The sequence below is a fragment of the Salmo trutta genome, chromosome 8 (genome assembly GCF_901001165.1).
Source record: "Salmo trutta chromosome 8, fSalTru1.1, whole genome shotgun sequence".
NCBI lineage: Eukaryota > Metazoa > Chordata > Actinopteri > Salmoniformes > Salmonidae > Salmo > Salmo trutta.
In genome coordinates, this window is record NC_042964.1 from 31,456,003 (window position 1) to 31,476,204 (window position 20,202).

The window sequence follows — 20,202 nt, forward strand, 5'->3', positions numbered from 1 at the left end:
CTGGGTGTGCAGGATTTTGCTCCAGCCCTGCTCTAACCTCTCTGGGGTATGTGGGACACACTCGCCAACAGCCAGTGTAATAGTAGGGCGCCAAATTCAAAACAACAACAAATCTCATAATTCAAATTTCTCAATCATACAACTATTATATCCCATTTTAAAGATACACTTCTCGTTAATCCAACCACAGTGTCCGATTTCAAAAAGGCTTTACAGCGAAAGCATAACATTAGATTATGTTAGGACAGCGCCTAGACAAGAAAAACCACACAGCCATTTTCCAAGCAGGAGAGGCATCACAAAAAACAGAAATACAGCTAAAATTAATCACTAACCTTTGATCTTCATCAGATGGCACTCATAGGACTTCATGTTACATAATACATGTATGTTTTGCTCGATAAAGTTGATATTTATTTATATCCAAACACCGCATTTTACATTGGCGTGTAATGTTCAGAAATGTTTTGCCTCCCAAAACTTCCGGTGAATGAGCACATCAATTTACAGAAATACTCATCATAAACGTTGATAAAATATACAACTGTTATTCAAAGAATTATAGATACACTTCTCCTTAATGCAACCGCTGTGTCAGATTTCACAAAAGTTTTATAGCGAAAGCACACTTTGCAATAATCTGAGTAGAGCGCTCAGCAACAAACACAACCAATACAGAAACCCGCCATATTGCGGAGCCAACAAAAGACAGAAATAGCATTATAAATATTCACTTACCTTTTGATCTTCATCGGAATGGAATCCCAGTTCCACAATAAATGTTTTGTTTCGATAAAATCCATCCTTTGTCCAAATACCTCCTTTTTGTTCGCGCGTTCAGTCGAGTAATCCAAATGAACTGTGCTCGCGCAGTAAGTTCAAACAAAGTCAAAGTTATATTACAGTTTGTAGAAACATGTCAAATGATGTATAGAATCAATCTTTAGGATGTTTTTATCATAAATCTTCGATAATATTCCAACCGGACAATTCCATTGTCTTCAGAAATGAAAAGGAACACACCTAACTCTCACGGGTGCGCGCCTGTCTGAGCTCATGTCATTTTCTGTCATCTGATTCCAATGGCTCTTATTTTCTCCCCATTCACAGTAGAAGCATGAAACAACGTTCTAAAGACTTGACATCTAGTGGAAGCCCAAGGAAGTGCAAAATGACCCCACAGACACTATACTGGATAGGCAATCACTTGAAAAACTACAAACCTCAGATTTCCAACTTCCTGGTTGGATTTTTTTCTGAGGATTTTGACTGCCGTAGGAGTTCTGTTATACTCACAGACATCATTCAAACAGTTGTAGAAACTTCAGTGTTTTCCATCCAAATCTACTAATAATATGCATATCCTACCTTCTGGGCCTGAGTAGCAGGCAGTTTACTACGGGCACGCTTTTCATCCGGACGTCAAAATACTGCCCCCTACCCCGATGAAGTTAAGTGCCTTGCTCAAGGTACAACGGAAGGAGATATAATACATGGAATCAGAGACCAGCAGCATTCCATTGTCAATACCAGTGATAATAATAAATGTTATTGGTAAAGTGGTTCCTTGCATCATACAACACAATTTTCAGTCACCAATTTTCAGACTTGAGCTTTCGGCCAGGTAAAAATTCAGTCCCAAAAGATGTCAGGCCCTTGTCAGTGTGTGTACCAGGTGTAAAGATGTTAAATGTGTGGTGTTTCTGATGGTCAATGTGTACCAGGTGTAAAGATGTTAAATGTGTGGTGTTTCAGATGGTCAGTGTGTATCAGGTGTATCCCCACTCCTGCTTCCTTTATCTGGGCAGCATCCTGGTGGATGAGTACGGCATGGAGGAAGGCTGCAGACAAGGTCTACTAGACATGCTACAGGTAGGACACACACATTACTTTCATAGGTACTCATAGTTCACTGGAGTGGCAGTGGAACTCTGGTTGTTCTATTGGTTTTGAACTGACTGTGCCTTCTCGCTCCCCGTAGGCTCTGTGTATGCCCACCTTCCAGCTGTTGGAGCAGCCCAACGGTCTCCGTAACCACCCAGACACAGTAGATGACCTCTTCAGACTTGCCACCAGGTATGATCGACTGGAACACAGTTCAAACAGTTGCTCCTCTCCCTCGAAATAATACGTTTAAATGTCAACTCAATGGGCCTTGTCTGAGTGGCAAGGATGAAAACTAACCATTCCCGGGGACCTGACACAGGCATACTTGTTTTACAGCAGCATTCAGGTTATAAAGATTATCTTGCTTATCCTCTCTGCAGGTTTGTCCAGCGTAGTCCCGTCACCCTGCTCAGCAGTGGCATCATCGTCCACATCATCCAGTGTGCTATCGCGGCCACCACACTGGACCACCGGGATGCCAACTGCAGCGTCATGAAGTTCGTCAGAGACCTCATCCACACGGGCGTCAGCAACGACGTGAGTCAGCCCCAACAAAGTCAATCTATTTCAACAGTCAATGTTTGTTTGATATCTCTGTTGCAGACTGCGCAGAATCACTAAACTACAAATACATTTGTATCCCAAATTATTCCTTATGTCATCAAGATTAGCAGATCTGTGCCTCGCCTTGCTCAAACTGACCCCCTCAAACATGGGGATTCACTGTCTGACGATCAACCAAAAGTTTCCTCTGAATAACAACAATCTGTCAGTCAGATTGTCATGTGTTTTTTGTTGTTTTTTTCCCTCCGTTGCAGCACGAGGATGACTTTGAGCTGCGAAAGCAGCTAATAGGCCAGGCCATGGGGCAGCACGGGCAGCAGTTGGTCACCCAGCTCATGCACACATGCTGCTTCTGTCTGCCACCTTACACACTCCCTGATGTGGCTGAGGTGCTCTGGGAGATCATGGTGTTCGACAGGCCGGTGAGTCACACACGTATATTGACACACTCTTAGCTCTACCACTCCCGACAGTACTTGTACAATACATATGCAGTTGAAAGTACACATACACTGTCTTCGACAGGTGCTCACTATCATACCACAAGATGGAGCTAAGAGAATATCTTTCAACAGGGACCACAATTCATATTCACACACACTTCCAATGACATGGGCATGACAGCACTTTCCCTTGTGAGAAAGTGTTGTAGTACTACAATTGCCTCCTGATGTGTGTTTGATGTTTAACGTTGCGGATATGTCTTCTAGACATCCTGCCGCTGGCTGGAGAACGCGCTGAAGGGGCTTCCTAAGGAGACGTCAGGCGGGGCGTTGACAGTCACACACAAACAGCTCACAGACTTCCACAAGCAGGTCACCAGGTGAGCATATCACAGCCACGCCCCTTCCATGCTTCAAGTGTAATCTGGTGCATTCTTTTCTGCCAGAAATAATCTAACTAGCCACGTGTTGTCCTCATAGGTTCAGGTCAGGTGAAACTCTGTCAGCTGTTTCCCTGCTGGAAAACAGCTAGCTGTTTATGTTCTGACTCTGGGAAGAGCTCATGTGTCACTGGGCATGCTTTAACAAGCTGCTCCTGCAGCAGTGGAACGCTGGAAAACCGGAGTAGGGGAAACCTCATGGATTCCCTGCCACATGTTCAGGCTCGCCTAGAAGCATCCCTTCCTTGCCCCAGTTTTCCAGCGCTCCACCCTCCCTCACATGCAGTCTCTCTGAGGGAATGGGAGCTTCAGACAGATGACCGCTAGATAGTATTTCTCAGGGAGCACCTTGAGTTCCAAGTAGGAGTCTTGTGAGACAAACCGCATGCTCGACATGGGTTCATTTCAGTTCAGATTCATTTAAAGTGAACTTGAATGAATGTGTTGAATTACCATTTCTTTTCCTATTTCATTTGAAATAACCTTAACCATGTAAATGCACCACATTAATAACGTTGCCCTTTTCTCGCTCTCCCCCTCTCTTCCTGCCACCCCCTCTTTCTCCATCTCTCCAGTGCGGAGGAGTGTAAGCAGGTGTGCTGGGCTATCCGGGAGTTCACCAGATTGTTCCGATAGCCACGCCCAAAGAGCTCTGCCAGAACACCAGGTTAGGCATCAACACAGAAACCCAAACAGCCCCCCCACGGGGACTCATCTCTCCTCGTGTCTTTTAGATGGTTCCAAAAACATATCTGATCGTATTTAGGTTGGCAAGTGTCAGTAACATCTCCATTGATTTCTTATTGTCATTTCATTTGTTTTTCTTCCTCAGGTTAAATATTTTGGCGAACATTGAGGTGACGGCAAAGAGGCTGAAGACCGCAGCAGACGAGAATCTAAAGGGATCTCTTACTGGACAGATGGGCGGGACTTGGCACTGTGGAAAGCCAATCAAGACGCATCGCAAGGATTGGAGTGACAGGGTGAACCTGTAAACGAAATGCGCCTTCGACTTTGGCTGTGTGAGAAGAGACGCCCCCCCCCCATTTCCGCTCCCTCTCGCTCCCCTGCCTCACTGTCGCCACAGTAACAGGTGGCACGAGGGTTGAAAGGGGGCGGGGCAGGGGGGCATGTCCGAGGGAGAATTCACCGACTCAAAGAAATGGGATTTGTTCTGCGTCAGTTGGATTTCTACAGGATCTATCTTCAAAAAGAACAAGGGAAGGGGAAAAAAAAAACTAAGGATGTGCCTGGTTGCTAATCATAATGCATCAAAAAAAGACTTGTACGTTTTTAAATTGAGAAATGATTTATTTTCATGGATGTGTCTTTAGAACTTTAACATGGTCTTGCTGTCGGTGCCATATAGAAACATAAATAGCAAACCCACGAGGCCCTTCACAAAATGGTCACCACTGCTTTGTGGAGGCATTAAGGAAATGGTTGAAGGGAATGCTGGGAGATTTGGCGTCACCTTTGACCTTTTTAAACATGTTGGCTGGAGTTTTACTGTTCTCTATTACCAGGGAAGGAGAGTTGTGACAGGTCGAGTGGGACTCTGGCAAATAGTATATATATTTTTTTTGTTCTTCCACCTCTGGCATCGTCCATTCTTGGAGGTAGACACCACCGTCGGCGTTGTAGCCATGTTGTGAACAACAATAAAAACGACTGTGAGGAACAAACGTGCTCTTGTCTGTATCATGTTTAGATGTTTGTTCATACCAGATCCCTCACCCCCTAAAAGTAACGAGTTGGTCAAGGTGTTCTTTGTTGCAGAGCCACTAGTCTGTCAGACAACACACACACACATTGATATTATGCATTTGGAGTGCTATAGGTGTTTTCTACTTAGATGCCGACATGAATTCGTCTGGACATTTAAGTAGCTTACTGTGTAGCTGCAACTGGGAAATATATCCGGAGACACTTCCACACAAGCCCCTACTTTTCCTCAATCCCATTCACACTAATCAAATTTCCAGTGAATGCATGTAGAACTCCATAGAAGGGTGGTGAGTGACATCAGCGGAGGGTAATTTGCTGACTGGTTCACCCTCACTGCCAAGTACGTTTGGATCACGTCCACAACTCAAACAGGTTCCCTTCCAGCTGTTAACTGAACGAAGGTAAGCGTTTAATGTTCTAGAATTGCCTATGGAATCTGAGGGTAGTGAGCCTGTGTGAAGCGACAATACCAGTGCATACTTTCACCCATTCTCAACTGCATCCTTACAAAGCCTTGACTTAAACACCCTCTGACAGTTGTCTCAAGTACAAAATGATCAAGGAATAAATGACCACTTTGCTGATTAATGTATTCATTAAAAATAACATTACTTTTTACATTGCGTGTGTCACATTTCTGGCTCCGTAGCATCCGTGTCCATTCGAGAGCCAGTTAGTGTTGCGAAAGGAAAATGGATAGAAATTAGTGACAATTGAGGGAGTAATGTCTGCCACAACTATACAAAAAAAAAATACTGCAATGGTATTTATTGAAATTCAAAAAAATAATTTAAGGAACTAAAACACATTGAGGATACAGAAGTCTGGATTTTGATGATGTAGTTCTGCCCAAGATACAGGGCTCTAGGCTGGATGGATGAAGATTCCATTGAGGGAGGCTCATGGTTGAAAGAAGGCTAATAACCCAACACAAACGCAGTTGAATAAGGTTATTTATCCAAGTGCAGTCGAGGCTTTGATCCAGGACAGGCCCTGTTTAAGACTCAGCAAGAGGCCCCTGACTCAAGGTCCCAGGCCATGCTGACTCTGGAGAAGCCTCTGGAGTTCCTTGAACTGCTCCACTGTCTGGTCCTTCAGGTCTGGGTTGGAGATCTGCAACCGGATGCTGTCTGTGGACCAGGACAGATCTCCAGAAAACATCTCTGTTAGGATCCGCGCCACCACCGGGACCACCTAGACATGAAATGGATGGAGGGTCCCTGTTATCATTTCATGTGTGTGTACTGTATCTGTCAACGATCAACAAGGGTATGGGGTCAATTCGTTCTGCTCACCTGCACAACGATGAGCTTCTTCTCCTTGGGTTTCCGTTGGTCTGGCCAGTCCTCCCCGAAGCAGAAGTAGAGCTCAAACGGTGGTGGGGTGGGAGTTTCACCCTTCTGGAACAAGATGAGCCCTGTTGTTATGTGTGTGCACGAGAGGGAGAAATAAAGATTATCTTCTCTAATGTGATAATCACAGTGTAGGTTATATCTGTTTTACAGCTAATCCATTTGGATGCCTGGGCTGTGCAACAATACCAGTACAAGCAATAAGTACTACTCAAGAGCTTACTCACAGAAAGGGCATGTGACTGAAATATTCAGGGATCAATTGAAACTCAGAGAGCCTCAAGTTAACTGAAAAATCATGGCAATGGAGTCCAGCATTGTTGTTATTGAATCTCAATCGAAAAATGGGATGTTTTGAGGGATCAGATGGGGATTCAAACACTATGAAACTTGTGCCTTTGATGACTAAAATACCCAGCAATAAAATGGATTGACTGACTTACCGTGCAGGAAGTTATTGAGGCTGAACACTTTGTACTTCCTCTCCCTCTCCATAGGGTTGGGTGGCCCCTGCTCGTCAATGCCCGGCCCAGACCAATACACCTTGCACTGACACAACCTGATAGCGTATATATCCTGCTCCCAGATCTCCAGGATCAGGCCTCGGTCCATCACATCCAGCAGGTGCTCTGTGTAGAACCGCTGCTTCTCGTTCTGGATGTCGGCCGAGCCAGGGAAAAGAACTTGGTTGAGGGTGACAGGGCCAAACAGGTCCACCTGGTCCGGGGTGGGCTCCAGGTGGCCGTAGTACAGCCGGCAGCCCTGGTGGTTACTCACCGTCAGGGAGCCCATCTTGCGACCCCGGTACAGGAACTTCATGTCTAGGTCAGTCACTGAAACCAGAGTCAAATAATGTAGTGTTAGAATAATTGTGGGCACTTCAAAAAGTCAACATTGAATAAAGCTCTTTCTAATCATGCCCAATAGTATTCTGATACCAAGTTATCATAAGACTGAAAAGGGGTGAGAATCAATGAATAACACATTATCGCTTTAGCAATTAAAAGGGCAAAACTCGATTTTGCCTATTCCAATTAACTACAGAGCCTGTCTTACCGTTCCCCACACTTTCAGACAGCTGCCAGTGTATTCCATTTGATGGATGTGACAGACAGGTATTCCAGACTACTACACTAATGCCTGAGCCTATAATCCATCGAATGAGTCAATTGGAGGCAACTGTTTTGAGTGAATGTATTGCAGTGAATGTATTGCAATACCAAATAAAGTTGACACCCTGTTTTTATGGTAGGGGAATTACAATGAATGATTTTTTGGATAACATGTAAGGAACTATTGCATTAGTGCCTGACTGCCAAAGTAAAGCCATTGTACATAAAGCAGTATTCCTCTCAACACAGCATGGACCTATAGGTTCTATTCCACTCACATGGCAGGCTGTTCAGCAGGTCATATTTGTAGGGTGGCACCGCCTGCCCTTCTTCCTGGTTCTGGACTCCTGACATGGCCTCCATGGGGGCGGCACCTGGGTTAGGGGCAACCGGAGCCACAGATGCAGCAGAAGGAACCATGGGGGACATCTCAGTGACCACAGGAGGCTGCATGCTCCCTCCGCCCAACCCCAGGCTGTTGGAGGGTCCTACGGCTCCAGGGTGCACAAAGACCCCATGTTCCAACTTCACCACCAATGGAATGTTGGCAGAAAACTCCAGGGGAGCCATGGTTGGCTGAGGGAGATGCGCTGCCATGGTAATGCTCCCGTTGGGATTGGAGTACATGGGGGTGCCATATCTGTCATTGAGAGGGGAGCTGAAGGGAACGTCTATCCCACGTGCAGTAGTGAATGCCTGAAAACTGTGTGGGTCACTAATTCTGGGGTCTGGGAGAGACAGGAGGACAAACACACACACACACACACACACACACACACTTAAGACATTGCATAATGTCAATAGTGACACATTTCAAATGGTTAACCTTTCAAGCGATTTCTGCCTAATTCACCCATGGCTCAGTAGCAAAGGTGTATTGACAGTATACACTTACCAATGGAGAGACCAACAATATTCGGCATCTGAAAAAGACAAGATTTAATGTTTATGTAAAAAAGCTGATATATGGTTATTGTTCTCAGATTGTTTTGCGATACCACATTTTTCAGATTGTTCTGAGATAACACATTGTTCTGAAATAATGGAAAAGTAACTGTCTACACCTTACCACCTCCTCATCATCATCTTCATCAACTGTGTCTGAAACCAAATCAAAAGGAATATGCCATCAACATGGGGGAGAAAATCTCATTAATTTCACAAAACATTCATATCTGAGGATAGACAAGTTCAACAAAGTTATTTTAAAATAACTAATTTAAAATCGAAGACAGAATCAGATAAGACTTGCAAAGCTGCCAATGAGCCTGCATGCTTACACACACTCTTACCTCCATTGCAGGGCTGGTCACAGACCTCGTAGATCTTGTAGGGCTGGACGGGTGTCTCCTTGGTGCAGTCATATTTCAGTTTGAACTCCCGGCTCTTGTTGAGGGCACAGCGCAGGTTGGCCTTCCATTTGGCAGGGTCAGGCTCATCCAGACCCTCCTGGTACTTCCCTGTCTCCAGAGCCCAGGCCTGGGGGAAGAGAGGGGTAGGCAAGGAGGAGAATGAGTTTACATTTTAATGAATGGGAGAAGGGGTCACATCTGGATGGAATCAAATGTGTGAGAGTTAAATTAAATTAAAATCAATATATTTTATTCATCCCCAAGGGGCAATTATTAAGGGTAGCAGTGCCAATTGAAGTGCCCTGGAACAAATGATGAATAAACATTCGGCATTATGTGCCTGTAAAAAGTTGGCCACTGCCGAACATTTAACTCTGTTTTTTCATAAGCTTACAGGGGTCATGGTTGGGTTACTGCACTGCCATTAACCAACCACATTAGTCACAACTAGGGTGCATTCAGAAAGTGTTCAGACACCTTGACTTTTTCCACACTTTGTTACGTTACAGCCTTATTCTAAAATGGACTAAATAGTTTCCCCCCCTCATTCTGCTACAATTTCTAAACACCTGTTTTTGGGTGTTTAGAAATGACAACCCAAAAACAGGTGTTTAGAAATTGTAGCAGAAATATCACATTTACATAAGTATTCAGACCCTTTACTCAGTACTTTTTTGAAGTGCCTTTGGCAGTGATTACAGCCTCAAGTCTCCTTGGGTATGACGCTACAAGGTTGGCACACCTGTATTTGGGGAGTTTCTCCCATTATTCTCTGCAGATCCTCTCAAGCTCTGTCAGGTTGGTTGGGGAGCGTCGCTGCACAGCCATTTTCATGTCTCTCCAGAGATGTTCGATCGGGTTCAAGTCCAGGCTCTGGATGGGCCACTCAAGGACATTGAGACTTGTCCCGAAGCCACTCCTGCGTTGTCTTGGCTGTGTGCTTAGGGTTGTTGTCCTGTTGGAAGTTGAACCTTCACCCCAGTCTGAGGTGCTGAGTGCACTGGAGCAGGTTTTCTTCAAGGATCTCTCTGTACTTTGCTCCGTTCACCCTTCCCGATCCTGACTAGTCTCCCAGTCCCTGCCGCTGAAAAACATCCCCACAGCATGATGCTGCCACCACCATGCTTCACCACAGGAATAGTGCCAGGTTTCCTCCTGATGTGACGCTTGGCATTCAGGCCAGATAATCTTGTTTCTCATGGTCTGAGTCCTTTAGGTGTCTTTTGGCAAACTCCAAGTGGGCTATCATGTGCCTTTTACTGAGGAGTGGCTTTCGTCTGGCCACTCTACCATAAAGGCCAGATTGGTGAAGTGCTGCAGTGATGGTTGTCCTTCTGGAAGGTTCACCCATTTCCACAAAGGAACTCTCTGGAGCTCTGTCAGTGTGATCATCGGGTTCTTGGTCACACCTCTAACTAAGGCCATTCTCTCCCGATTGCTCTGTTTTGCCGGGCGGGCAGCCCTAGGAAGAGTCTTGGTGGTTCCAAACTTCTTCCATTTAAGAATGATGGCCACTGTGTTCTTGTGCACCTTCAATGCTGCATAATTTTTTTGGTACACTTCCCAGGATACGTCGGAGCTCAATTTCGAGTCTCATAGCAAAGGATCTGAATACTTACGTTAATAAGGTATTTCAGTTTTTAAATTTATTTTTTATACATTTGCAAAAATGTCAAAAAACGGTTTGCTTTGTCATTATGGAGTATTGGTGTAGATTGATAAGGAATTTTTTTTTTTAATACATTTTAGAATAAAGCTGTAACGTAATAAAATGTGCAAAAAGGGATCTGAATACTTTCCGAATGCACTGTAAATGGAGAACAGGGTAATGGCTAATGAGGAAATGACTCCAGCCAAAAGCATGTCTGAGGCAGGGAGTAGGCAATTACTGCTGTTGGTGCAGTGGATATCATGTGGACATCCTTATACACGAGGTCAGGAACACCCAGAGAGGTTTGACACTAGAGAATCAGTGGAAATGAAACTAAGGCTCTTTCAGTTCACTAAAACAGTTGATGCATTTATCGCTGAATGCGATAAGGAAGTGTGCGGGTGACAAACAAAAAGAAACGTCCCTTTTTCAGGACCCTGTCTTTCAAAGATAATTCGTAAAAATCCAAATAACTTCACAGACCTTCATTGTAAAGGGTTTAAACACTGTTTCCCATGCTTGTTCAATGAACCATGAACAATTAATGAACATGCACCTGTGGAACGGTCATTAAGACACTAACAGCTTACAGACGGTAGGCAATTAAGGTCACAATTATGAAAACTTAGGACACTAAAGAGGCCTTTCTACTGACTCTGAAAAACACAAAAAGAAAGATGAACAGGGTCCCTGCTCATCTGCGCAAATGTGCCTTAGGCATGCTGCAAGGAGGCATGAGGACTGCAGATGTGGTCAGGGCAATAAATTGCAATGTCCATACTGTGAGACGCATAAGACAGCACTACAGGGAGACGGGACGGACAGCTGATAGTCCTCGCAGTGGCAGACCACGTGTAACAACACCTGCACAGGATCGATACATCCGAACATCACACCTGCGGGACAGGTACAGGATGGCAACAACTGCCCGAGTTACACCAGGAACGCACAGTCCCTCCATCAGTGCTCAGACTGTCCGCAATAAGCTGAGAAAGGCTGGACTGAGGGCTTGTAGGCTTGTTGTAAGGCAGGTCCTCACCAGACATCACCGGCAACAACGTCGCCTATGGGCACAAACCCACCATCGCTGGACCAGACAGGACTGACAAAAAGGTGCTCTTCACTGACGAGTCGCAGTTTTGTCTCACCAGGGGTGATGGTCGGATTCGCGTTTATCGTGGAAGGAATGAGCGTTACACCGAGGCTTGTACTCTGGAGTGGGATTGATTTGGAGGTGGAGGGTCCGTCATGGTCTGGGGCGGTGTATCACAGGATCATCGGACTGTGCTTGTTGTCATTGCAGGGAATCTCAACGCTGTGCGTTATAGGGAAGACATCCTCCTCCCTCATGTGGTACCCTTCCTGTAGGCTCATCCAAGATGACAATGCCACCAGCCATACTGCTTGCTCTGTGCATGATTTCCTGCAAGACAGAAATGTCAGTGTTCTGCCATGGCCAACAAAGAGCCCGGATCTCAATCCCATTGAGCACGTCTGGGACCTGTTGGATCGGAGGGTGAGGGCTAGGGCCATTCCCCCCAGAAATGTCCGGGAACTTGCAGGTGCCTTGGTGGTAGAGTGAGGTAATATCTCACAGCAAGAACTGGCAAATCGAGTGCAGTCCCTGAGGAGGAGATGCACTGCAGTACTTAATGCAGCTGGTGGCCACACTAGATAGTGACTGTTACTTTTGACCCCTCCCCCCCTTGGTTCAGGGACACATTATTCAATTTCTGTTAGTCACATGTCTGTGGAACTTGTTCAGCTTGAATCTTGTTATGTTCCTACAAATATTTACACATGTTAAGTTTGCTATAAATAAACGCAGCTGACAGTGAGAGGACGTTTCTTTTTTTGCTGAGTTTAGTAACGTAGTTCCTTAGAAATACTTTTTGAAACGTGCTACTTGAAGTTCAGGGAATAATGTCTGTGCTGTTTTGATTAAACACTTCTGAAAATGGTTTAGCTTTTGACAAATGTCTGTTCCTCGACTTGCCAGTAGTGATCAAAGAAAAAGTAGATCTAAGACAAAACTTTGATCTAACTACAGTTTGATATCCAAATGATGGCATACAGAGTTTAAGTATTCAGATCTGTCATGCCATTCTCAGCATGGACCCCCCTCTCACCTTGAAGATGGTGTTCTCTTCCTCAGAGGTGGGCTGGTGTCTTGTGGCATGTCTCCAGGGGATCTGGAAGATCCGGTGGTCCGGGCTGAGCCACTGCAGGCCGGGGTACCTCCCGCTGTTCACCTGGGCTAACAGCCAGGGCTTTAGGCGGATCCTCCGAGGCTGCGCACTCATCATGGGGCAGAGCACCACACAGGGAGGAGAAAGAGGCTTCAGAGGGGGTGGGTGAAGAGGCTGGAAAGGTGAAGGGAAAAGTAATAGTTTAGATGGGTGATGGGGCACTGGGGGTAGGGGAGAGAGTGGGTACTGAGGGAGTGTCTTGAAGCGTGATACGAGAGTAATGGTTCTGATGGGTGATGAGGCAATGGGGGTAATGTGGGGAGGGTTGAAAGAAGATACTCCCTACCATTTGCAGTAAGAGGGCTGGGGAAAATGGGGAGAGAGGATGGGTGGGGAAAAGAGAGGTATGAGGGTGGAGAGAGTAGTAAACAACTCCGTTTTTATTTATGATGGCAACAGGCCTATTTAGGAAATGATCTACTGAGAAACCAAAAAAAGTGCTCTGTGGCTGAAGGATACAGAACAAAAACACTTCTAAGGCAATAAAAAACAACATTATAGAGTTTGGTGAATTAACATACATCATGTAACAGTTGTAGACTATTCCTTAATCCTTTACGCCATTTCACGACAGTACCAAATTTGCTTTTGTCATCCTAAAATGTTGGATTTGATACTATGACAGCAAGCCTAGGCCCTCCGTGCACAGATGCAGAGTCCACTGTCACACAAGTGTATTGTATGAGATCACAGAGGATCATATGAACACAGAGGAATGCAGGTAACTCCTTTATAGCCAAAGACCAACTTCTGTCTCAAGCAGCACATCAGAGGAAAATACAAGGCCAGCTTGCATTTTCCTCTGGACGCGCTGAGACAAACTAATGCATCTGATAGAATATGTCCTCTTCCCGAGGCTCCCATTCATGTCCTTCTGAGCCCTTGTACCAACACACACACAAGTTGAAAAAGGTAATGTAACTTTAAGGAGTATGTAACACAGAACAACAGCTGGGTGCAGAGGCGTCATGCCGATAGGGGGCACAGTGGCACGTGCCCCCTCAGATTTGTCCTGTTTATTTTTGGCTTTAAATAGTCTAGATAGGTTCCCAATTTTCCAACCTCATTACAAGCTTCCAATAAGTTATTTCAGGCTATCAATCAAATTAGAGTGGCTAGCTTGTCTATCTATCTTAGCTGGCATGCCTGCTGGCAAGGTTGTTAAGAATTTAGAAGAGGCAAGCAATTACTAAATGTATTGAATAAGACTCACATTCCTTTTAATCTTCTGCCCAGATTCATTCATTCATGCATGCATGTATATATATATATATATATATATATATATATATATATATATATATATATATATATATATATATATATATATATATATATATATATATATATATATATATATATATATTTTTTTTACAGAATTAACAATAATGATTATGGCTCTATACATTGCAGGAAAATGCTGTTTCAGGTGTTTGAAAAATGATACATTCTCCAACTTGCAGACAGGGGGGGACTAGGCCCCTCTGGAGCACACCCCAGCCATCTTTGCATACTTTGTGCCCCCTTAGATTTTTGGGGTGCATGACACCCCTCGCTGGGTGAACTGAGATGTCTTGTGATGCAGTACACAACCACACATTTATTTTGAGTTATTCATTCAACACTTTGTGAATGAAAAACATGTCATGCTATAGGCTCCCACCCAGTGAGCAGAGGTGGTGAGGTGAAAATTGAGTTTGACTTAATTCAAAAGGAATGAGTGAATAACAGGTGGCTGAGTAAAAGCTCAATGGGATTCAACTATAAGCACTTCAGCAATACATAATGAATTGCCTTTATACCGGTAGGCCCCTATGCCTCTTTTTGCTGGTGCTCAAAACCTGTTGAAGATAAGGGGCAGTATTTTCACGGCCGGATGAAAAACGTATCCAAATTAATCTGGTTACTACTTTGGCCCAGAAACTAGAATATGCATATTATTAGTAGATTTGGATAGGAAACACTCTGACGTTTCTAAAACTGTTTGAATGGTGTCTGTGAGTATAACAGAACTCATATGGCAGGCAAAAACCTGAGAAAAAGTCATCCAGGAAGTGGAGGATCTGAGAATTGTAGTTCTTCTTTCTAGTCCCTTTCGAAACTACAGTATCTGTGGGGTTACGTTGCACTTTCTAAGGCTTCCATTGGCTGTCTAAAGCCTTCAGAAAGTGGTTTGAGCATTCTCCTGTCACTGGGCAGATAATAGGAGCTTAGTTTCTGAATGGACTGCCTGGCAACAAAGGGATTGGATATGCGCAGTCACGCGAGCACGCTGTTCCTTGTTTTTCTCCTTGAATGAATACGCTGTTGTCCGGTTTGAATATTAATCGCATTTCTACGTTAAAAATACCATAAAGATTGATTTTAAACAGCGTTTGACATGCTTCTAAGTACGGTAATGGAACATTTTGACTTTTTGCGTCTCGAATTGCGCTCGTGCATCATACTTTTGGATAGTGACCTGAACGCATGAACAAAACGGAGGTATTTGGACATAAAAATGGATTATTTCGAACAAAAACAACATTTCTTGTGGAAGTAGCAGTCCTGGGAGTGCATTCTAACGAAGATCAGCAAAGGTAAGACAATATTTCTAATACTAATTCTGAGTTTAGGTTGCCCCGAACTTGGCGGGTGTCAGTATAGCACGCTGTGATGGCAAGCTATGTACTCAGAATATTGAAAAATGTGCTTTCTCCGTAAAGCTATTTTAAAATCTGACACAGCAGTTGCATAAAGGAGTAGTCTATCTATAATTCTTTAAATAATTGTTATGTATTTTGTCAACGTTTATGATGAGTATTTTTGTAAATTCACCGGAGGTTTTTGGTGGGAAATACATTTTCTGAACATCACGCGCCAATTTAAAATGCTGTTTTTGGATATAAATATGAACTTTATCGAACAAAACATACATGTATTGTGTAACATAATGTCCTAGGAGTGTCATCTGATGAAGATCGTCAAAGGTTAGTGCTTCATTTAGCTGTGTTCTGGGTTTTTGTGACATACATCCTTGCTTGGAAAATGGCTGTGTGATTATTTTTGTCTATGTACTCTCCTAACATAATGTAATGTTTTGCTTTCGCTGTAAAGCCTTTTTGAAATCGGACAATGTGGTTGGATTAATGAGAAGTTTATCTTTAAAATGGTGTAAAATAGTTGATTGTTTGAGAAAATTGAATTGTGGTATTTTTGTATTTCGCGCCCTGCGATTCCATTGGCTGTTGGCTAGGGGTTCCGCTAGCGGAACGCCTAGATGTAAGAAGTTAAAGCACTTCACATTGTACCGTGCCTTCAGACATTATTCACACCCCTTTACTTTTTCCACATTTTGTTGTAGATTTAATTGTCTTTTTTTTCTCAACAATCTACAAAAAATACTGTAATGTCAAAGTGGAAGAAAAATTCAAACATTTAAAAAAAAAAATGAAGAAAAAAACCGAATACATCTTGATTACACAAGTATTCAACCCCCGAGTCAATACATGTTAGAATCACCTTTGGCAGCGATTACAGCTGTGAGTCTTTCTGGCTACGTCTCTAAGAGCTTTGCACACCTGGATTGTACAATATTTGCGCATACATTTTCTTTTCATTCTTCAAGCTCTGTCAAGTTGTTATTGATCATTGCTAGACAGTAATTTTCAAGTCTTGCCATAGATTTTTAAGCCGATTTAAGTCAAAACTGTAACTAGGTCTCTCAGGAACATGCAATGTTGTCTTGATAAGCAACTCCAGTGTATATTTGGTTTCTTAAATGATTGCCTCGCCTGGTTCACCAACTACTTCTCTGATAGAGTTCAATGTGTCAAATTGGATGGCCTGTTGTCCGGGCCTCTGGTAGTCTCTATGGGGGTGCCACAGGGTTCAATACTTGGGCCAACTCTTTTCTCTGTATACATCAATGATGTCGCTCTTGCTGCTGGTGAGTCTCTGATCCACCTCTACGCAGACGACACCATTCTGTATACTTCTGGCCCTTCTTTGGACACTGTGTTAACAACCCTCCATACGAGCTTCAATGCCATACAACTCTCCTTCCGTGGCCTCCAACTGCTCTTAAATACAAGTAAAACTAAATGCATGCTCTTCAATCGATCTAGGTGTCTGGTTAGACTGTAAACTCTCCTTCCAGACTCACATCAAACATCTCCAATCCAAAGTTAAATCTAGAATTGGCTTCCTATTTCGCAACAAAGCATCCTTCACTCATGCTGCCAAACATACCCTCGTAAAACTGACCATCCTACCGATCCTCGACTTCGGCGATGTCATTTACAAAATAGCCTCCAATACCCTACTCAATAAACTGGATGCAGTCTATCACAGTGCCATCGGTTTTGTCACCAAAGCCCCATATACTACCCACCACTGTGACCTGTACGCTCTCGTTGGCTGGCCCTCGCTTCATACTCGTCGCCAAACCCACTGGCTCCAGGTCATCTACAAGGCCCTGCTAGGTAAAGTCCCCCCTTATCTCCGCTCACTGGTCACCATAGCAGCACCCACCTGTAGCACGCGCTCCAGCAGGTATCTCTCTCTGGTCACCCCCAAAGCCAATTCCTCCTTTGGCCACCTCTCCTTCCAGTTCTCTACGGCCAATGACTGGAACGAACTACAAAAATCTCTGAAACTGGAAACACTTATCTCCCTCACTAGCTTTAAGCACCAGCTGTCAGAGCAACTCACAGATCACTGCACCTGTACATAGCCCATCTATAATTTAGCCCAAACAACTACCTCTTCCCCTACTGTATTTATTTATTTAGCTCCTTTGCACCCCATTATTTCTATTTTTACTTTTCACTTTCTTCCACTAAAAATCTATCATTCCAGTGTTTTACTTGCTATATTGTATTTACTTTGCCACCATGCCCTTTTTTGCCTTGACCTCCTTATCTCTCCTCATTTGCTCACATTGTATATAGACTTATTTTTCTACTGTATTATTGACTGTATGGTTTACTCCATGTGTAACTCTGAGTTGTTGTATGTGTCGAACTGCTTTGCTTTATCTTGGCCAGGTCGCAATTGTAAACGAGAACTTGTTCTCAACTTGCCTACCTGGTTTAAATAAAGGTGAAATAAAAAAAGTTAAAATAAAATATTTATCCTTGTGTTTTAGGTTATTGTGCTGCTGAAAGGTGCATTTGTCTCTGTCTGTTGGAGAGCAGACTGAAGCAGGTTTTCCTCTAGGATTTTGCCTGTACTTAGCTAGTCCTTGCCGATGACAAGCATACCCATAACATAATCCAGCCACCACTATGCTTGAAAATATGAAGAGTGGTACTCAGTGATGTGTTGTATTTGCCCCAAACATAACACGTTGTATTCAGGACATTGATTTTGTTTGTGCAGTTTTACTTTAGTGCTTTATTGCAAACAGGATGCACATTTTGGATTATTTTTATTTTGTACAAGCTTCCTTCTTTTCACTCTGTCATTTAGGTTAGTATTGTGGAGTAACCACAATGTTGGTGGAGATAAAAAAGGGGACTTCCCATTAGTTTCAAGAACTTAATAATTGCACAAGTCTGGATTCTATTGTCTAGACTCCATAGATAGTATGTTTAAGTGAAAAATGTTTTAAAACAGGAATAGGTTTACTAGGTGTCATTCAGGGTGTGCAGAAGGCAGGTTGAGAAAAAAAATGAAAATAAAGCGACAAAAGCTGAAAATCGGCCGCCTGACACTGACATGAGTATGCACACAATCTTCAAAAGATGAGTTAATCGGTCTGAAAACAATCTCAATCGGCTACTATAGTTGTTTTAGGAAACAAGTACAACTTTAAGCGGCACCCACCTTTTTTAACGATAGGTCTTCCCCACAAAATTATTTCGCTCCCTTGTATCGAAGAGTTCTAGTACGCTGACTGTAGGGATCCCTCCTTCCACAAACAGAAACCGGCCAGGCAGAGAGTATGCGCGCTGCCACATGTAAGCTTTTTTACTAGGTAGGCTAACTGACTAAAACCTTGTCAAACACCGTCACAAGTTCAATGGGTTTGTGGGAGAATGACAGTCAGAAAGTCTTATTCAGAAAACTTTCCACAAACAGCGGCCAAACATGATTTGAGGTTAAACATGAACAAAGTGGTGCCACCCTACCGGTTGATAGACAGTGCTCTAAAGTAGACAGAAGTAATATGCAAACATTGTTTCATTTTCGATAGGCTCCTAGTACTAGCCTAGTGGTTGTAAGATGTATCTATTTTCAGTGGTGTAAAAAGTACCCAAATGTCATACTTGAGTAAAAGTAAAGATACCTTATTGAAAAGGACCCAAGTAAAAGTGAAAGTCACCCAGTAAAATACTATTGAGTAAGTTTAAATGTATTTGGTTTTAATATACTTAAGTATCAAAAGTAAATGTAATTGCTAAAATATACTCAAGTATCAAAAGTAAAATTATAACTAATTAAAAATTCCTTATTGTAGGCAAACCAAATTGCATTTTTTTTTGTATCTACAGATTGCCAGGAGCACATCATTTAAAAATTAAGCATGTGTGTTTGTTTAGTGAGTCTGCCAGATCAGAGGCAGAAGGGATAACCAGGGATGTTCTCTTGATAAGTGTGTGTATTGAGCATTTAACGAGTACTTTTGGGGTTCAGGGAAAATGTTTGGAGTAAAAAGTGCTTTATTTTCTTTAGGAATGTAGTTTAGTTTCAAAAATATAAAGTACAAATACCCCAAAAAACGACTAAAGTAGTACTTTAAAGTATTTTTACACCACTGTCAATGTTGATGCCTACATCTCTGGAGAGACCTGAAAACAGCTGTGCAGTGACACTCCCCATCCAACCTGACAGAGCTTGATAGGATCTGCAGAGTAGAATGGGAGAAACTCCCCAAATACAGGTGTGCCAAGCTTGTAGCGTCATAGCCAAAAAGACTCAAGGCTGTAATCGCTGCCAAAGGTTCTTCAACAAAGCACTGAGCAAAGGGTCTGAATACTTATGTAAATGTAATGTGTCAGTATTTTATTTTTAATACATTTGCAAAAATGTCCTAAAACCTGTTTTTGCTTTGTCATTATGGGGTATTGTGTGTAGATTGATGAGGAAAAAAACCCAATTTAATCCATTTTAGAATAAGGCTGTAATAAAATGTGGAAAAAGTCAAAGGGCCTTAATACTTTCCGAATGCACTTTAGGTGTGCACGTATGGCCACCACCACACCTGCACCACTGGGTGAGATTGAAGCTGGCAGTGTTGACAGTGACACTACACATATAGGCAGGTACAACACTTCTGCCATCCCCTGCCTTGCATGGTAGGGCTTTGTATATATTAGAGCCCTCAAACTACACTCTGGACCTTGAAGCCAGTTCCACCGCATTTTTTCATTGTTCCCCTCTAATCAGGGACTGATTTAGACTGGGACACCAGGTGGGTGCAATGAATTATCAGGAAGAAC

General features: G+C 43.3%; 2 protein-coding genes across 4 annotated transcripts in view; one reads left to right on the top strand and one right to left on the bottom strand.

The window, feature by feature from the left end:
• Window positions 1-5,019, top strand: part of LOC115198673 (transportin-3-like) — a 21,674-nt gene extending 16,655 nt beyond the window's left edge. Inside the window, exons 17-23 of the mRNA XM_029760821.1 lie at window positions 1,756-1,872; window positions 1,982-2,076; window positions 2,268-2,424; window positions 2,706-2,873; window positions 3,162-3,274; window positions 3,910-4,001; window positions 4,167-5,019. Of these exons, the coding sequence (XP_029616681.1) occupies window positions 1,756-1,872; window positions 1,982-2,076; window positions 2,268-2,424; window positions 2,706-2,873; window positions 3,162-3,274; window positions 3,910-3,970 (711 nt within the window). The 3' untranslated portion in view covers window positions 3,971-4,001; window positions 4,167-5,019. The remainder of the gene's footprint in view (window positions 1-1,755; window positions 1,873-1,981; window positions 2,077-2,267; window positions 2,425-2,705; window positions 2,874-3,161; window positions 3,275-3,909; window positions 4,002-4,166) is intronic.
• Window positions 4,633-18,946, bottom strand: LOC115198674 (interferon regulatory factor 6). Of its 3 annotated transcripts, XM_029760823.1 has the most exons (10): window positions 18,587-18,944; window positions 12,659-12,892; window positions 8,819-9,005; window positions 8,596-8,627; window positions 8,422-8,449; window positions 7,805-8,254; window positions 7,192-7,247; window positions 6,858-7,068; window positions 6,358-6,479; window positions 4,633-6,256 (listed from the first exon to the last, which is right to left on the bottom strand). In XM_029760823.1, exons 2-10 carry the CDS (start codon window positions 12,833-12,835, stop codon window positions 6,086-6,088), a joined length of 1,434 nt encoding a protein of 477 aa, XP_029616683.1. In that variant the 5' UTR covers window positions 12,836-12,892; window positions 18,587-18,944; the 3' UTR covers window positions 4,633-6,085. The 3 variants fall into 3 exon arrangements, with proteins under 3 accessions (XP_029616683.1, XP_029616682.1, XP_029616685.1); XM_029760822.1 differs by having other exon boundaries at window positions 6,858-7,247; XM_029760825.1 differs by lacking the exon at window positions 4,633-6,256 and having other exon boundaries at window positions 6,379-6,462; window positions 6,858-7,247; window positions 18,587-18,946.
• Between the last annotated feature and the right edge of the window lie 1,256 nt (window positions 18,947-20,202).